The sequence below is a fragment of the Pteropus alecto genome, unplaced genomic scaffold, assembly GCF_000325575.1.
Source record: "Pteropus alecto unplaced genomic scaffold, ASM32557v1 scaffold12, whole genome shotgun sequence".
Lineage (NCBI taxonomy): Eukaryota > Metazoa > Chordata > Mammalia > Chiroptera > Pteropodidae > Pteropus > Pteropus alecto.
Window position 1 is genome coordinate 2,837,315 of NW_006432669.1, and position 14,317 is coordinate 2,851,631.

The 14,317-nt window shown below is 40.5% G+C and overlaps 1 protein-coding gene across 1 annotated transcript in view; it reads left to right on the forward strand.

The window, feature by feature from the left end:
• PANX1 (pannexin 1) overlaps positions 1–7,084 on the forward strand; it is a 42,031-nt gene extending 34,947 nt beyond the window's left edge. The window contains exons 3-5 of the mRNA XM_006907479.3: positions 1–175; positions 1,251–1,903; positions 2,375–7,084. The exon at positions 1–175 is cut by the window's left edge and continues 37 nt beyond it. Coding sequence (XP_006907541.1) covers positions 1–175; positions 1,251–1,903; positions 2,375–2,454 — 908 coding nt within the window. The 3' untranslated portion in view covers positions 2,455–7,084. The remainder of the gene's footprint in view (positions 176–1,250; positions 1,904–2,374) is intronic.
• Positions 7,085–14,317: the final 7,233 nt, after the last annotated feature.

Consider the following 14,317-nt stretch of genomic DNA (forward strand, 5'->3'; position numbering starts at 1 on the left):
CCCTGTTCTGGCGTTTTGCAGCTACTCCACATCTTTGCTCAGACTTGAAGTTCATCATGGAAGAACTTGACAAAGTTTACAACCGTGCAATCAAAGCTGCAAAGAGCGTGCGTGACCCTGACCTGAGAGATGGTGTTTGCCCAGTTCCTGGTGCTAATGAGAATGTAGGGCAAAGGTAACTTATTCTCTAGCAGGTACCTCGTCAGGTTTTGTAGTACACATTTTCTGCCCTTCTGCCAGTAGATGGGGGGCTGACATCTACCTGGTGATGCTCTGTGGGAGCCAGGAAGTCCCGCTCTACCTAAATCACAACCCTACCTACATGCCCCAGCACCTGTTCTCACATCAAGAGTCTTTCTCTTATCGAATGAAACATCACTGTCTCATGTCTTAAAATGCACTTCTAGTAGAGGTAACAGGTTACGATGCTGGGTGTGGCTTGGGTGCTTTGACTTACACCTTAATGGAGAAGCACAGAGGATTAAGAGCCCAGTGAGCTCAGGGAACGGGTATGAGAAGTGGGGAACGAGTAGGCAGTGCCTTGCCTTTTCCACATTCTTCCTCTGGTTTTTATTATCAACAATAGTAATAATATTAATAGCTCTCATTTTAAACATACTTGATATATCACAGACACCATGTTGAGTTCTCTTAAGTCCATTATCTCATTAATCCTCAGAGCATCCTTATCTATTAAGTACGTTTATTTATTGCTTCCCCCTATTTTTCAGATAAAAACACTATACCGTAGCTATCAGTGGGAGAACTGGGACCCGAACCAGGTCTGTCAGCCCCGCAGCCGGATCCCACACCCACTGAGCTATCTGACTCCCATCCCTTGCTTATAGAAGGCATATATATGTGTTCTAGTTGGGCTGGAAAATTCTTTTTTATTTTATTTTTTTCACACTTGAGCAGAAAACTAGTTTTTTAAAAAGCATCAGAATAAGAACTATCAAATTTATTTAACAAACATTTACTAGGTACCAGGTGGCGTTCTAAGAATTTACAGATATAACTCATTTGACTAACTAGAGCTTCTTTAAAACATTAAGGGGAAAGTTGTTTTATCATTGCTTTTCTTTTTTTTAACCTAATGTTATTCTCCAGTACTCGAATGAAGCAATAGAGAAGTACGGGAAGAAAGGTGTTTGAGATTTCTAGTGTGATATTGTTGCATATGTTTACATCTTTAATATTTGATGGGCTTGGAAAAGGTTTAAATTATTATTTATTTGTTTTCTTTTTAGTTTGTGGGAGATATCTGAAAGCCACTTCAAATACCCAATTGTGGAGCAGTACTTGAAGACAAAGAAAAACTCTAATAATTTAATCGTCAAGTACATCAGCTGCCGGGTACTAACACTCTGCATTATGCTGTTAGCATGCATCTACCTGGGCTATTACTTTAGCCTCTCCTCCCTCTCGGATGAGTTTGTCTGCAGCATCAAATCAGGAATCCTGAGAAACGACAGCACTGTCCCTGATCGGTTTCAGTGCAAACTCATTGCAGTCGGCATCTTCCAGTTGCTTAGTTTAATTAACCTCATTGTTTATGTTCTGCTGGTTCCGGTGGTTCTCTACACACTATTTGTTCCATTCCGACAGAAGACAGATGTTCTCAAAGTGTATGAAATCCTGCCCACTTTTGATGTTTTGCACTTCAAGTCTGAAGGGTACAATGACTTGAGCCTCTACAATCTTTTCTTAGAAGAGAATATAAGTGAACTCAAGTCATACAAGTGTCTTAAGGTACTGGAGAACATTAAAAGCAGTGGTCAGGGCATCGACCCAATACTTCTCCTGACTAACCTCGGCATGATCAAGATGGATGTTGTTGATGGCAAAAATCCGGCTAAGACGATGGGAGAGGAGCAGGGGAACCGGATGGCAGAGCTCCGAGGTAAGGTTAGCCTTCAGGTCTTGGTTGAGGAAACCCACAGAGTACCTTTGCAGCTGCCTTTTGTGAATGATTGACAGTCTTTGCTCCACCTGTCATTGGGCCTCAACATTTTCCTAGTGTGGTCTCAGGTGAAACCCTTTGGTACTGGGAAAAGAAAGAACTGGAGCTGCCCTAAACTTCCAAAGGAAAGTGGCTGTGCTTTTTCTAGATTATTCTTTCTTCTTTCTCATTCTCTCTCTGTTTCATACTCTGCCTCTTGCTCAAGCATTACTCATTGCTGTCATTCTTGCTTATTTTTGTCTTGTTTTACTGGCTTTTCTCCCTGTACCTCCTGACCTAACTTCACTTTGCTCTGAAATTTGCTAAGATGCAATACCTGCTAAGGCAAAAAACATGGGCTAGATTTATAGCATAGGAGAAGTTAACTCCCGCTGTGAATTCAGTCAGAATATTTGTTTTTCATTTTGACAGATTTGAGTGTACACGATAAAACTAAAGTAAATAATGGAGAGAGGAATGCTCGACAAAGACTTCTGGATTCTTCTTGCTGATGATTCTTATCTTGAACTTCAGATATGTGACTTCTGTGATGCGGGATTCATTTTGGCTAAAGTGCCCGTCAAGTTTCAGCTGATTCATAGTAAATGGTTCTCGTTAGAGATACCAAGCATGTCTTATTGAGTCCATAATGAAAGCGATGGTCAACAAGATGTGGGAGAATGGCTCATGAACTTCCTTCGAGAAGCAATGCAGAGATAAGTAACCCACAGCAAGTATATATGTGTAAGTCCTCATCAGAGGAAAAGTGGGAAGACTAATCAAAGTAAGAGGAGTAGAGCTTGCAGTGCCTCAAAGAAACACCTTTCTGTACAGATGGTCCAGTGAGATTCGGAGCTACTGGAAAGCAAGGACTTCGAGAGATTTTTAAATTTTGTTTTATGAAATAATAAACATGTCAGGATACAATTTAATATGAGTCTCTTACATGCTGTAATGACTGTTGGACAAGCAAAACATTCACTGGCTGTGGACCGACCCATAGGTGGATCTGCTTTTGCCATTGTCCTTAATTGGAAGTAATGCTGGTACCTGAGTCCTGCCCACCCTGGCTCTCTTTACAGTGCTACTTGTCAGCCTTGGCTAACTAAAAATCTTCTGACCACTGTTAGCTGCACTCTGCTAGGAAGGGTGCAGGCCCATGCATGCTCTGACTGAAAATGTAGTAAGATAGAGTCTAACGGTTATTTAATTGTGACTTCTTTCTAGGCAAGAATGCTTCTAAAAGAGTCCAGTGGGGAAATCGGAACATTCAAAACAGGTTAATTCAATCACTATCCAAGGGGCTTTCTTCAGAACGTTCCTGTTATCAAAAGCATCTAAAATAGGATGCTGTTTAAATTAACCGAACACAGAATGCTTAAATTGAGGGATATTTTGACTTTGTGATCAGAACATATAAATGATATCTGCCATATGGTATGCTTGGAGCCAGAACAACTTAGCGGTTTATTTTATTTATATTTAAGCATATCTTTTTAAAATTCATTTTAATTTAGAATCATGATGTCAGAACTGAGGCCATTTGGGAAGAACATTCTAGCATTGATGAAGACTTAAAAAATAAATGTCACAAAATGGGTACCTAATACCTAAGCATTATTTCATAAACATGTAAGGTTGACTCAGAGTATATAAAAACTTTTCCCAATTCCGACCATGTAAATACATCCTAACTATGTTTACATTTTATACAAAATTATTTAAAATGACATCTGTGGACCTCCCTACTTTTATTCTTAGAAAGTTAACACATTGCTAAAGTGACTAATCCTCAGGAACCTCACAGCTTACATTTGGCTCTTACGGATAGTTGTTGACCTGTTCCTGTGAGCTAATGAGTATTTTGTGAAGAACAAGTTATATAAGCTGCTCTCTGCCTTTCAGAATATCCACAAAAGCAGATTTTATCTGTGCTGCGATGGTTTCTGAGACGGAGAGCTGATGACAGATATCAAGGATGCAATCAGTGCTTTAAATTATTCTTGTTACATGTTATTTATTACTGTTAAATTATAGTGGAAATGGCAGTAATCCAAATAATCGATTTTGCTACATATTTATATCACTGTATCTGTGATTCCATCACAATTCTCTACACTCTTTTTATAAGTTGAAAAGATTTTTGAAATATATTTTTCTATGATTTTTTTTTCCCCCTAAAAGCCTCATCTTCTCTGTAGACTGCCCCTAATTTATATTTTGAAGTGGTAGAAGTGGATACATTATATTGGAGACCAGGGACTCTCTAAGTCCTGTCGTGGATAATCCTTTCATCAGAGTTATATGGAGTCCTCGGCCTCTGTTCATTTCCCTATTCCCACTCTCTGAGCTCCTATCGGGTCTGTGATGTTCCAGACATCATACTGGCTTCATGGGTATGAATAAGGCGGGTCCCCATCTTTGAGGAGTTCAGAGTCTGGTAAAAGACAGTGAAGACAGAGGCAGGTACCAAGAACAAGAGTAGCCACAGTAAAGGACCTTCCGGAAAACTCAGAGCAAATGCTCTTTGTTCCTGGTAAACGCCATGTCGTTTTTCTCTTTCCCATAGTTTCTATCGCTGATGGTTTTATTATAGTTTTTCCCAGAGGCCCTTTAGCCACGTGGCCCCCAGGCTGAAGGTTAAACAAAACCGTGACATTGACAGTAATTTTGAACAGTAAGATCTCCAATTGCCTTTTATTCCTTACCTTTTATACTGGGGAAGACAAGCCGTGGGATATGTGGAGCCACCCATGAACATATGTGGCGCCAGGAGGCTGACACAGATGTCTGGTTGTACATTTGGGCTTGGAAAATGATGTTATTAGGAAAGTTCATCCTCCCATCCTCTGTGAATTGCCAGCCTGGATGGAGACTAATTCTCAAGGGCCAGATTCCCAAAGATGAGGAGTCATTCCTTATTTTTCAGAAGGGGATGAACCTATGCTAAATGACATCCACCCCTAGCCCCCAGCAGTAGTGTTTGACTTTAATTTTGGCCCACGTCTTCCTAGTAAACCACCCCGAGACCTCTTAACCCAGACTCGTAACATCCATATTGCAGCTGACACTGGGTCCCATCGTTCTGAATTCAGTGTCCAGCTGTGTGTTTAATTTTACCAAGGGACAGGCAGAGACCCTCCAATGCAGAGGTCTGTAAACTTCTGGGAGGTCACAGACTTCCTTGCAAATATTTTTTAAAAGCTGCACACGTTTTCTTCAGATAGACACACAACACTAAATACACCTTCAGGGGCCATCATAGTCCATGTACCTAAGCTCGAGCTGCGCTCTGATGCCCCAAGCCACACAGCCGGGAATGGAGGCTTCTGCTGCCCTTGTGCAAAGCTGCTGTTTCCAACAGACTCAGCTGTATGTTTACCTTTGAGTGAAGTGTACCTTTTGAGTAACTGACTTCACTTTCTAGAATCAGACTGTAAAAGTCAAGAGAGTGGGCGGCAGTAGCCTGGAGTGATCAGCCAGTTGGCACTGACCATTGTTTTCTCTCTGGCCACCAGGTGTTATCTCATCCCAGATCCGAATCATTGCTCCTGGTGCAGCCTCACTGGAAGGAGAGGAGGGTGACATAACACTTGTAAAATGCTTTGTCCTACTTTGTCATTGTACTGTGAGAAAGCTGGAAACTTCCAGTTGAATGGCAGGTCTTATTGCACATTCATGGTTCATTTGTGGAAACTACCTGTTCACTGAATATCCTCTCCTGTCCAGGAATGAGCAAAGGGCACTGTGGGCCTTGTTCCTGGGAGGATTAGTTCAGCTCTTATAGGCGGATTGTTGTACACCTTTTTAAATGCATTCATGTTTGGTTTATTTTGCTATTGTCAGTCCAGGGTAAATAGAAGATCCATGAGGTTGGGAGTTTTTATCCACTGATAAAAACCTCAAGCTCCTAAAACAATGACTGGCCTTTAATAGGCATTCTTAAATATTTGTTGAATGCATGAACACATAGGAGAGAAATCCTAGTTTATTAGCAACTGTGATTTGATTTTAAAAGGCAGATGACTCTCCACAGGAGAGGGAGAGGAGGCTAATTTAGCGTCCTGGTAGAGAGAGGACTTTCTGCAGATGAACAGGTTTCCACATATAAGTAGTGACAGTTCTTAACTTTATATTATAGAGTAAGTCATGACCACTTTCCAAGTTCAATACAAGTTCAATATTGCCTCACAATAATTAGGAAAATTGAAGTTTTAAAGGTCCTGGTCTCCATAATTTCTCAGAATAACCTCATGAAAACGGATGTTGATTAAAATGCACAATTATCAGTAATTGAGGTTTCGTCTGAGGGCTTTAGAATTAAATAGCTCCTTCTGAGCAATTATTGATATTTTAGCCTAATTTTTTATAGATAAAGGGAAACCTTTAAAAGAAGGTTGGCAAAGATGATATTGTGTCATTTGTGGACTATCATAGATGTTAATCCGTGATTGGTTTGTCTTGCCTGCTTTTAAATATATTATGTTCTGGGTTCTCTCTTTAGCTGTAAAAATACTTTGTCGTTTAAAGCATACGGTTTGATCAGTAATTGTTATTCAAGTTCCAGAAAGTTATAAAAGCTTCTCATGCCTTGAGTGCTTTCCTCCTGCCTGCCAGAAGAGGAAAATTCTTGTAGAATTCTACAGTGTCACAAGTGTTCCCTACAAAATCTGAAGCCATCAGCTCCTCGTAACGAGTTGACTTTTTAAAAGCATCGTAATTACAATTTAATGGTATTCTGTAAAGTGGTGCTTCTAGGTGTAATTTAAATTTCTTATGGCTAAATTTCTTCAAAACTTTTAAAGAAAAATATGTGTGTTCTTTTTGCTGTTTCATTTGGTAAGAATGATTGGTTTCTGTTCCACAACAATCAAAGGATGAGAACATATCATGGTTTAGAAAATGATCCTTAAAAACAGCACAAGAACCTTGAAAGCTCTGCATTTTGGTGGTTATCACTATTATATTTATTTCCACATAAGTCAGTTGCCCAAGATCTGCATTCTGATCATGCTGACTTTGTTTAAGGAGAGGTCAAAGGCTGAAAATCAAGGCTGCATTGTCTATAGATAAAGGTGAAACAATGGTTTGGTTCTGCGCTATTGTGTCAACCTGAATAAAACTTCTCTGAGTAATGAAAAACGTGTCTTACTATTTCTTGCCTTCTCCTCAGGGGAAGATGTAACAGAAGATGAGTCCTGAAATGTCTTGAGGCTCATTCTTCTCTGCTGGGTACATAAAATTCAGTAGGCTCCATGGTACTTACTAAAATCCAGCTGGCAGTAACTAAAGGAACAAAGCCTTGATTAAGAGCCCACAGATTCTGAAATTTCTAAAGCAGAAATCAGATGCTATCTGATTAAGGATTGTTTGTCTGGGCTTGGAGAGAAAGCAGTAAAGACTGTATGCTGCTAAACATAGGTTGGCCAGCCCACCTCTCTCAAGAGATATACTCCAATGGTCAATTGAAACAATTGACTGTTGTGGGTAATAAGTCAGAGCCATTAGAAATTTTAGTACAATACCTACCATAGAGTGAGTGCTCCATACATGCTAGCTGCAATAATCATTGCTTCCACCTGCTTCTCAGCTGTTTCCTAGGGCAGTGCCCCGGGAACCTTGGAAGTTGTATTCATTTTCTCTTGTTCCATAAGAAATTACTGCTACCTTAGCAACACACATTATCTCACAGTTTCCTGGGTCAGGAGTCAGGATATGGCTGAGCTGGGTCCTCTGCTTAGGATCTGACAAGGTTGCAGTCAAGTTGTAGATGGACTACATTCTCATCAGAGGCTCCACTGGAGAAGGAAGTACTCCCCAGCTTCCTCAGTTTCTTGGCAGAATTCATTTCCTCGTGGCTGATTTTTTACTGAGTGTTGGCTGGCGGCCGCCCACAGTTTCTTGCCATGTGAATTTCTCTAACGACTGCTTATGTCATCAAGTCCCTCTCTCACCTCAGGGAGGGCCTGGTCCCTTTTTTAAAGGTTTTAGTCAGATTAAGTCAGGCACTCAGGGTACTTCTTTTTGGTTAACTCAAAATCAATTGCTTTGGGAGCTTCATCACTCCTGTGAAATTTCTTAACCTTTGCCATATTCTATTGCCTCAAAGCAAATCACAAGTCCCATCCCATGCAGGGCGGAGAACATCAGGGGCGTCATGGGGGCCACCCAAGGGTCTGCCTACCGTGAAAGTCCTAAATCTCAATCTCTGTCTCTGAGCCTGTAGTTTAACCTCATCCTTCTGAGGCCTCCCTCCATTCCCAGTATTGTCTTTCAGGCTCTGCTAACTTTCTTGAATTCTTGTGGTCTCACAATGTCTAACCCATTCTCCATGTTCCTGTCAGTGGCCCTTTTAGAATGCAAATATGATTATGCCAACCCTCCCTATCCCACCCCCACTATTTAAGTCCCTCTGGACTTCATGGATTTCAGGATAAAGAACAAACTTGTGGTCAAGGCCGCCCAAGTTTTCAGCCTCGTTCCCTATGAGTTTAGGGCCCCACCCTCACGACCTCATTTAACTTTAACTACCTCCTAAAGACCCTATCCCCAAATACAGTCACACTGGGGGTTAGAGCCTCAACATATGGGTTTGGCAGGGGGACACAGTTCAGTCCATAGTAGAGTATATACCCAAGAGAATTGAAAGTAGGGTCTTGAAGAGGTTTTTATATATCCATGTCATAGCATCATTCCCAATAGCCAAAAGATGGAAGCAACCCAAATGTCCATTGGCAGATGAATAAAGAAAATGTGGTCCATACATACTCCTCCTAAAAAGGAAAGAAATTCCGACATGCTACGACATGGATGAACCTTCAAGATATGCTCAGTAAAATAGGCCATTCACATACACACAATAAATCCTACACCATGTACACATGACTCCACTTATGTGAGATCCCTAGGGCAGTGAAATTCATAGAGACAGAAAGAATGGTGGTCGCGAGGGCTGGGGAGAGGGGAGAATAGTGTGTTGCTTAATGGGTATAGAGTTCAGTTTTGCAAGATAAAAATAGTTCTGGAGATTGGTTGCACAACAATGTGAACGTGCTTAACACTACTGACCTATAAACTTAATATAGTTAGAGATGGTAAATTTTATGTTTTTACCACACTAGAAAAGCAAAGCTCAAGCATCTCCTGCAAGAAACTGTCTGTGACTTCCCCTGCCCTTTACCAGTTCTGCTATTTCTCCTGTGCTGGTGACTGCACACTGGCTCAGTGCTTAGTAGTCTGCAGCATTGATATGGTGTTCTTGTCTGTCCCCTACCAGCTTGAGAGGCCCTCGAAGGCAGGGGTGGTGACTTCCTTGTCCTTGTGTCCCCAGAACCTGACCCAGGGCCTGACACCCAGACACCAAGGAATTGTTTATACCCTGAATGCCTAGTGTAGACAGGAGCATCAGATTCGAAGGGAACTGTCCCCCAGGCCGAGGGGCAGTCTCTTCCACTGCTCGCTCCATTTTGCCCAATTTGAGGTGACCAAGTACATGCATCCTCCATTTCCTTCTCCCATTTTAGTGACTGAGGGCTTAACTGAGAGCCTTTCTGAAACACTTCTAAGGAGCTTTCTTTGTTGATGGTTTCTCTGCCCGCACTCATGCTAATTTACATCCGAGCTGCCTCACTTCATTTTCTAGGGATGCTGACATTATGAACTCTGCAGCTGGGTGTGGCATTGATTTGAAACACTGATGCCATTGTAGTAAGAGGAGAATGGTGATGCCTTTTCTGTTCATGATTTGTGCCCAAGTCAAGAAAGAAGCTTAGTCTATGACGCTTCCCCTAACGCCGCCCCGCCTAAGGAGAGACACTGAGCTGGAGGCTGCTGGTCTGTGCTGGCAGCTCTATGTTTCCCTTCTTGAACGTGACGTGAAAAAAGAGAAGGAACAAATAAATTCTCCTTTGTGGTCCACTAGGGACTGCAGATCAACCCCTAAGGGAAAGGAGAAGCAAATCAAGTGTGGAGAATGAAGAAAAATCAAAATACATTTTCCAAGAGTCCTGTTCCAATGTTTCAATGTATCTTTTCTCAGACACAAAGAAAAGAAAAACAAGAGAAACTAAAGTGCTATCAAAAATTACCCGCAAATCCCCAGAAATGTAATGTGCATTACTTCAGGAAGCGAAGAATCCAATAGAACCAGAGCTTCCATGGAAACTGCAAGGAACTTCCTTTTCATAAAAGAAATGTTCTGATGATAATTGCAGAGGTAAAGTGACCCTAAAGATTTTAATATTCAATGCATTTATTCATTTTAAATATCAAAACTCTGTTACCAAGGAAGAATTGAGTACAGAGGCCCTTGAGACTCTTTACCATCTTTCCAAGTACTTTATAAATAATATTTATATTTCATTTAAGAAAAGAGACTAGAAATTGCCCAAAACTATGGCTGCTACAAAAAGGAGCAGATAAGTGTTAGACAAAGAAAAGATGATCTAACACTATTGGACAGATGGGCTGTCCAATAGCCTAATAAAGCCACATGAGTAATTTTTTTTCTGGCAGTCACATTAAAAAAAAAAGAAAGAAACAGATGTAGTTAATACAGGTAATTATTTTAACTAACCTAATATATCCAAAATATCATTATTTCAACATGTAACTAACATAAGCAGAATTATGGTTTTTACATTTTTGTACTGTCTTTGATTCAGAGTGGATTTTACACTGACAGGCCATCTCATTTCAGATTAGTCTCATTTAAAGTGCTCAGTACTATGACAAAGGAGGCAAGGATATATAATGGAGTAAAGACAGTCTCTTCAATAAGTGGTGTTGGCTAAACTGGACAGATACATGCAAAAAAATGAAATTGGACCACTTTCTTACACCATCTACAAAAATAAACTCAAAGTGGATTAAAGACTTAAAAGTTAGACCTGAAGTGATAAAACTTCTGGAAGAAAGCATTGGCAGTAAACTCTTTGATATCACTCTTAGCGATATCTTTTTGGATACGTCTTCTCAATCAAGGGAAATAAAGAAAAAAATAAACAAATAGGACTAAACTAAAACGTTTTTTGCACAGTGAAGGAAACCATCAACAAAACTAAAAACCATCAACAAAACTACTGCATGGAAGAAGATATTTGCAAATGATACATCTGATACAGTGTTGATATCCAAAATACATAAGAAATTCATACAACTTAACAAAAAAAATCTAATTTTAAAAAGTGGGCAGAGGACCTGAATAGTCATTTCTCCCACAAGGACATACCAAAAGACATCTGAAAAGATGCTCAACATCACTAATCATCAGAGAAATGCAAATTAAAACCACAATAAGATATCTATGGGTTATCTAACCTGTAGATATAGAGAATAGATCTATAGATATAGAAAAACAGGCCCATAGATATAGAGAAGAAGCTAATGATTGCCATCCTCACACCTGTTAGAATGGCTATCAAAAATAACTCAGCAAATGAGTGCTGGCAAGGATGTGAAGAAAAGGGAACTTTCGTACACTGTTGATAGAATTGCAAATTGGTGCAGCCACTATGGAAAACAGTATGGAGATTCCTCAAAAAACTAAAAACAGAGCTGCCATATGATCCAACAATTCCACTTCTGGGTTTTTATCTGAAGAAAACAAAAACACTAATTTGAAAAGATATATGCATCCCTATGTTCATTGCAGCATTACTAGTAATAGCCGAGATATGGAAGCAACCTAGATGTATATCAATCAGTGAATGGATAAAGAAGATATGGTATGTAAATATGAATATACACACACAATGAATATTATTCAGCAATAAAAAAAGAATGAAGTCTTGCCATTTGCAACATGCCTGGGCCTAAAAGATGTTATGCTAAGTGAAATGAGTCAGACAAAGACAAATACTGTATGATCTTACTTATATGTAGAATCTGAAAAACAAAAAAATAAAATAAATGAGTAAACAAAAACAAAACAGAAACAGACCCATAGATATAGAGAACAACCCGATGATTCCCAAGAGGGAGGAGGAGAGGGATGGGAAATAAAAAAGAAACAAACAAAGTGCTCAGTGGTCACATGTGGCCAGTGGCTACCATATTAGACAGGGTAGATCAAATTAATGTTTACCCACGTCTGCTCCTACCTAATCGCATGCATTTTAATGTACTTTTGTCTTTGCCGATATCTTTGCTTTGGCCTGGTGTTCCCTTCTCTTGAGGATAACTCCTTTCTGAAAGATTATCTGCCTCTCTCATCAGAAAAAAAAGGGGTGCAAATTCTGCACTATCTCGAAACTCAACAAGTCTGTTAGTACTGACCACCTGCTCACAAAGAGATGCACATTAAATACCCCTTCCCTTTGAAGCACCTTTAATCTGAAGTAAAAGCTGGTGGCTGCTTCCCCAATCCATATGATCTCTTGCTTTAATTCTTGTTGCTGTATTGTGTTGTTGTTGTTGTTGTTGTTGTTGTTGTTGCTACTTGTTCTTGTCCTCAAATGGGCTATAGGCTCTGTTATTAAATTCTAGTCAAGTTTTTGTCTTAGTGTCTTCATAGTAGATCTTCACACCCCAACTTCAATTTAGCAAGTACCAAGCACGTAGCAAAAGGAAGTGAGGTGGGAAGGAGCTTAGAAAATGTAAATATGTTTGTGAAGAAGTGCATTTTACTCCTCTGGGAGCAAACTGCAGGTGCTCAGGGTCATTTTTTCCCCTCCAATTAAAGCCTTGATGAAGGTGGGTAAAGAAGTGTAATAAGAGCACATGGCAGAGTCTCTCCAAAAGGGTTTTCTCACCAATGAGCTGGCTAAGTCATATAGTCTCACTGCCCAGGTGAAAAAAAATGAATATTCCATGCACTTCATTGGCAGGATCAGACTCTGGACAGCTATAAAGGGAAATCTCTGAAGCTAGAAGGAGAGAACTCGGGACTGTATGAGCATGCTTCTGGCAGCTCCCTTTCCCCACCTGAGGCCTGTGGGTGTGATAGAGAGAGGAGCTTACAACTCCGGGGTCAGGGGAGAAGTGGAATTGAATCCTTACTTTCCTGCTCACAGCTGTATGACTTCTGCAAGCCTAAGGTCTCTCATCTGTAGACTGGGATAATACTATCTTACAGGCTTTTTTAAAAACTTAGAAATAGTTAGAAATAATCATAGACCCATGGGAAGCTGCAAAAATAGTGCAGAGAGATCCCCTTCACCCAGCTTTCCCCAAGGGTAACACTGACATCGTCCTTAACAATATCTTTTTGGATATGTCTCCTCAGGCAAGGGAAATTTAAAAAAATAATGAGACTACATCATACTAAAAAGTTTTTGCACAGTGAAGAAAACCATCAACAAAACTAAAAGACGATCTACTAAATGGGAGAAGATATTCACAAATGATATAATTATATATAGTATCAAAACCAAGAAAATGACATTGGCGCAATCTACAGACTTTATTTAGATTTCACCATTTTTACATCCTCTCATTTGTGTGTGTGTGCATAGTTCTATGGCATTTCATCCCATGTATAGATTTGTGTGAGCACCACCACAATCAAGATACAGAACTGTTCCATAACTACCAAAGGACTCCTTCATGCTATCCCTTTATAATCAGGCCCCCACCCACCCAACCACTCCTTGGCAACCACTAATCTGTTCTCCAACTCTATAACTTTGTCATTTATAGGATGCTATAGAAATGGAATCATACAGCATACGACCTTTTGAAATGGCCTTTTGCATTTCAGAATATGCCCTGGATATCCATCCAAGTTGTTGCATGTTATCAATGGTTTGTTCCTTTTTATTGCTGAAGAGTATTCCACACAAACTTGTTTGGAGGATCCCACAGAATATAGCACAAAGGCAAAGCCCTAGAACAGTGCTCAGTAAATGCTAGGTCTTCTTTCTTGGAGACTGATTCTCAGCTCTTGGTGAAAATGGACTCCAGCTCAGAGCAGCATTTCCCACTGTCCATGAATTCACACTCCCCTTCATCCTGTCTTTCTGCTGAATAAAGCTCTGTGGTCAGGGCTTATCTAGTCTACTCCTTCCTTTTAGAGCTATGGATAGTAAGGCCAGAGTGGGAGGAGGCCAAGAGCATAAGACCCCAGGTCATGGATTCCCAGCCCAGGGCTCTTTTCACTGAACTGCGCTTGCTTCCAGGCCTGCAGTCTATGCCAAGTGGTTAAGGCCAGGGGCAGTTTTTGCTCAGCACATCAGCTGGGGCACTGGGCTTCTGTTCAAGCGGTGAGTTACCCTGAGCATTCATTGAGTTGGGGCAGGGAGCCAAAGACGGTCGGTTTTTCCCTCGATACAACACTCCCATGAGGAGCCTTCATGACCCAACTCTGCTTGGCAGCAAGATGAGGTAGCATTCATTCGTTCAACAAAGGTTTTTTGAACTCCCACTGTGACAGATGAT